Source organism: Sinocyclocheilus anshuiensis, unplaced genomic scaffold, assembly GCF_001515605.1.
Source record: "Sinocyclocheilus anshuiensis isolate Anshui unplaced genomic scaffold, SAMN03320099.WGS_v1.1 scaffold702, whole genome shotgun sequence".
NCBI lineage: Eukaryota > Metazoa > Chordata > Actinopteri > Cypriniformes > Cyprinidae > Sinocyclocheilus > Sinocyclocheilus anshuiensis.
The window spans coordinates 2,377,291-2,379,467 of NW_015548184.1; the positions used below are offsets into that span (position 1 = coordinate 2,377,291).

At 35.6% G+C, this 2,177-nt stretch overlaps 1 protein-coding gene across 7 annotated transcripts in view; it reads left to right on the top strand.

Moving 5' to 3' along the window:
- LOC107704963 (transcription elongation factor A protein 3-like) overlaps window positions 1–318 on the top strand; it is an 11,938-nt gene extending 11,620 nt beyond the window's left edge. For all 7 annotated transcript variants that reach the window (XM_016508049.1, XM_016508050.1, XM_016508053.1 and 4 more), the window contains 2 exons: window positions 61–132; window positions 240–318. In XM_016508049.1, the coding sequence (XP_016363535.1) occupies window positions 61–132; window positions 240–248 (81 nt within the window). In that variant the 3' untranslated portion in view covers window positions 249–318. The remainder of the gene's footprint in view (window positions 1–60; window positions 133–239) is intronic.
- Window positions 319–2,177: the final 1,859 nt, after the last annotated feature.

The window sequence follows — 2,177 nt, forward strand, 5'->3', positions numbered from 1 at the left end:
CCTGTCATTGTTTATTTCATTTGTTGGGAAAATAAATATACTCATAAATGTTTTGTACAGGTGCAAACCCGCAGTGCTGATGAACCAATGACCACCTTTGTGTTGTGCAATGAATGTGGTAACCGCTGGAAGGTCAGAAAAATGTTTTGGCTCATGTATTTACTATGTATTTCTAAACAAACCATTGTGCAATGGAACAATGGAAGTAACACAAGTGTCTTTTAATATGTTTTTTCCAGTTCTGCTAACCTGAAGCCAGAACTCCAAGAACAATGACCATGTAGGATTCCTCATCTTTTTATTTTTTAATTTGGAAGAGAAAGTAATATAACGTTCTATTCTACCAGCAAATGGCCCCGAATTTATAATATGCAAATTAAAGCTGCAGTCCGTAACTTTTTTTGATTTCAAAATTTGCAGAATGAATATAATAAGCGAGTACACCATGAATCCATTTTCCAAACCGTGTTTTTGGCTTATCCTGGGTACACCTATAATAAGTGTTTATATTCTGACTATTTTAGACTGGTTCAGGTAGGTACCGCTGCGGAGTAGCCCAGTACCTGCGTGATTCATCATAGACATAAACAGAGAGAAGTAGCTCCGGCTACACTGTTCTTCCGCAAGACGCATGGAGTTCTGTTTATTGACCACTAGAGCGCCAAAACTTACGAACTGCAGCTTTAAATCTTTAACTTTTACAGAGGAACACTTCATAGCAAAGAGGGTGTTCTGTTTATTCATAATTGAAGTGAAAATTAATTACCTAGGAAATGTAAATCTGTTTGAATTGTACACTTTTATACTGTTTTATGAAATGCCAGAATTTTTTTTTTTTTATACTTGATTAATCAGTTTATTATGCAGAATCTTATTGGGGTCAGATGTTAAAAATTAAAAAGGACATTTTTGAAAATGTAATATGTAATTTATGAAGAGAACCCTAATCTATTTCAGATGTAGCCGCTATACTGTTTAGTACAACACAAATAATGATTTTAAATGGATCTAAAACTCTCTCTTTTTTAAATTATGGTGAAACATAAAATGTTATAGAGAAAAAAACTTGGCTTAATTCAAATAATAAATGTAATATTGATTTGAATAAATTGTTATATTGATTTTTTTGTAGTAGTAGTAGTTATGTGAAAGGCCTAGGACCATTCAGGCACAGCTATTGTTTTCCAAAGCTCATCAAATATGCTTGGCCTCTGTTCAGTCAGGTGTGACTGCGCTTGTCAACATGCCAGCCCTGTGAAAACAGAAAATCCCACACATGCAGACGACACACATTCTCTCTCTCTCTCTCACACACACGCACACACACAGGTTTGTTTTTATGGTTTATGGGGACTCTCCATAGGCGTAATGGTTTTTATACTGTACAAACCGTATTTTCTATTGCCCTACACCAACCCTACCCCTAAACTTACCCCTCACAGGAAACTTTCTGCATTTTTAGATGTTCAAAAAAACTCATTCTGAATTATTTATAAGCCTTTTGAATTATGGGGACACTGAAAATGTCCTCATAAATCACCTTCTCGTTGTAATACCTATGTCATACCCATGTTATTATACAAATTTGTGTCCTCATAAACCACATAAACATGCACACACACACACCTGCACACAAACACTCAGAGAAATAATTAGATGCAGAACTGCAGTACTGATTTAATCAACAGCTCCACATCATGCTGTGAAATTCTCAAAAATACAAAGCGAGTCACTGCTGGATTCAAATGCCCAATTGTAGTATTCTGTAGACAGTTATACTGCTGACGTATGTAAATTAAATACAAGAAAACAACATGTGTTTATGATGCAATCTATTGTCACGATTGCTCACGTATTTCTAAAACATGCTATATTTTTGAAACCTAAATTATAGGCCCTGTCTATTATTTTACAATAGAAACAAATTATTGTTGTACCCTATGACTCATATAAATGAAGACTAATAGAGTTTAAGTGAGAGCCATTTTTCCTCATCCGTACTTGTGGGAAATTTATTTCATTGGTATGTCAAAGTCCGCCCCGTGTGTCCTTATTCATGGGCATTTCCTACTGACGCACTTCTAGCCGAGCTAATGATGCCCCTGTCACTATATTTTGGGTTTAATAAGTACCCTGGCCTCTGCTATCCTCAATGCACCGTGTTTGAAACGAGACGA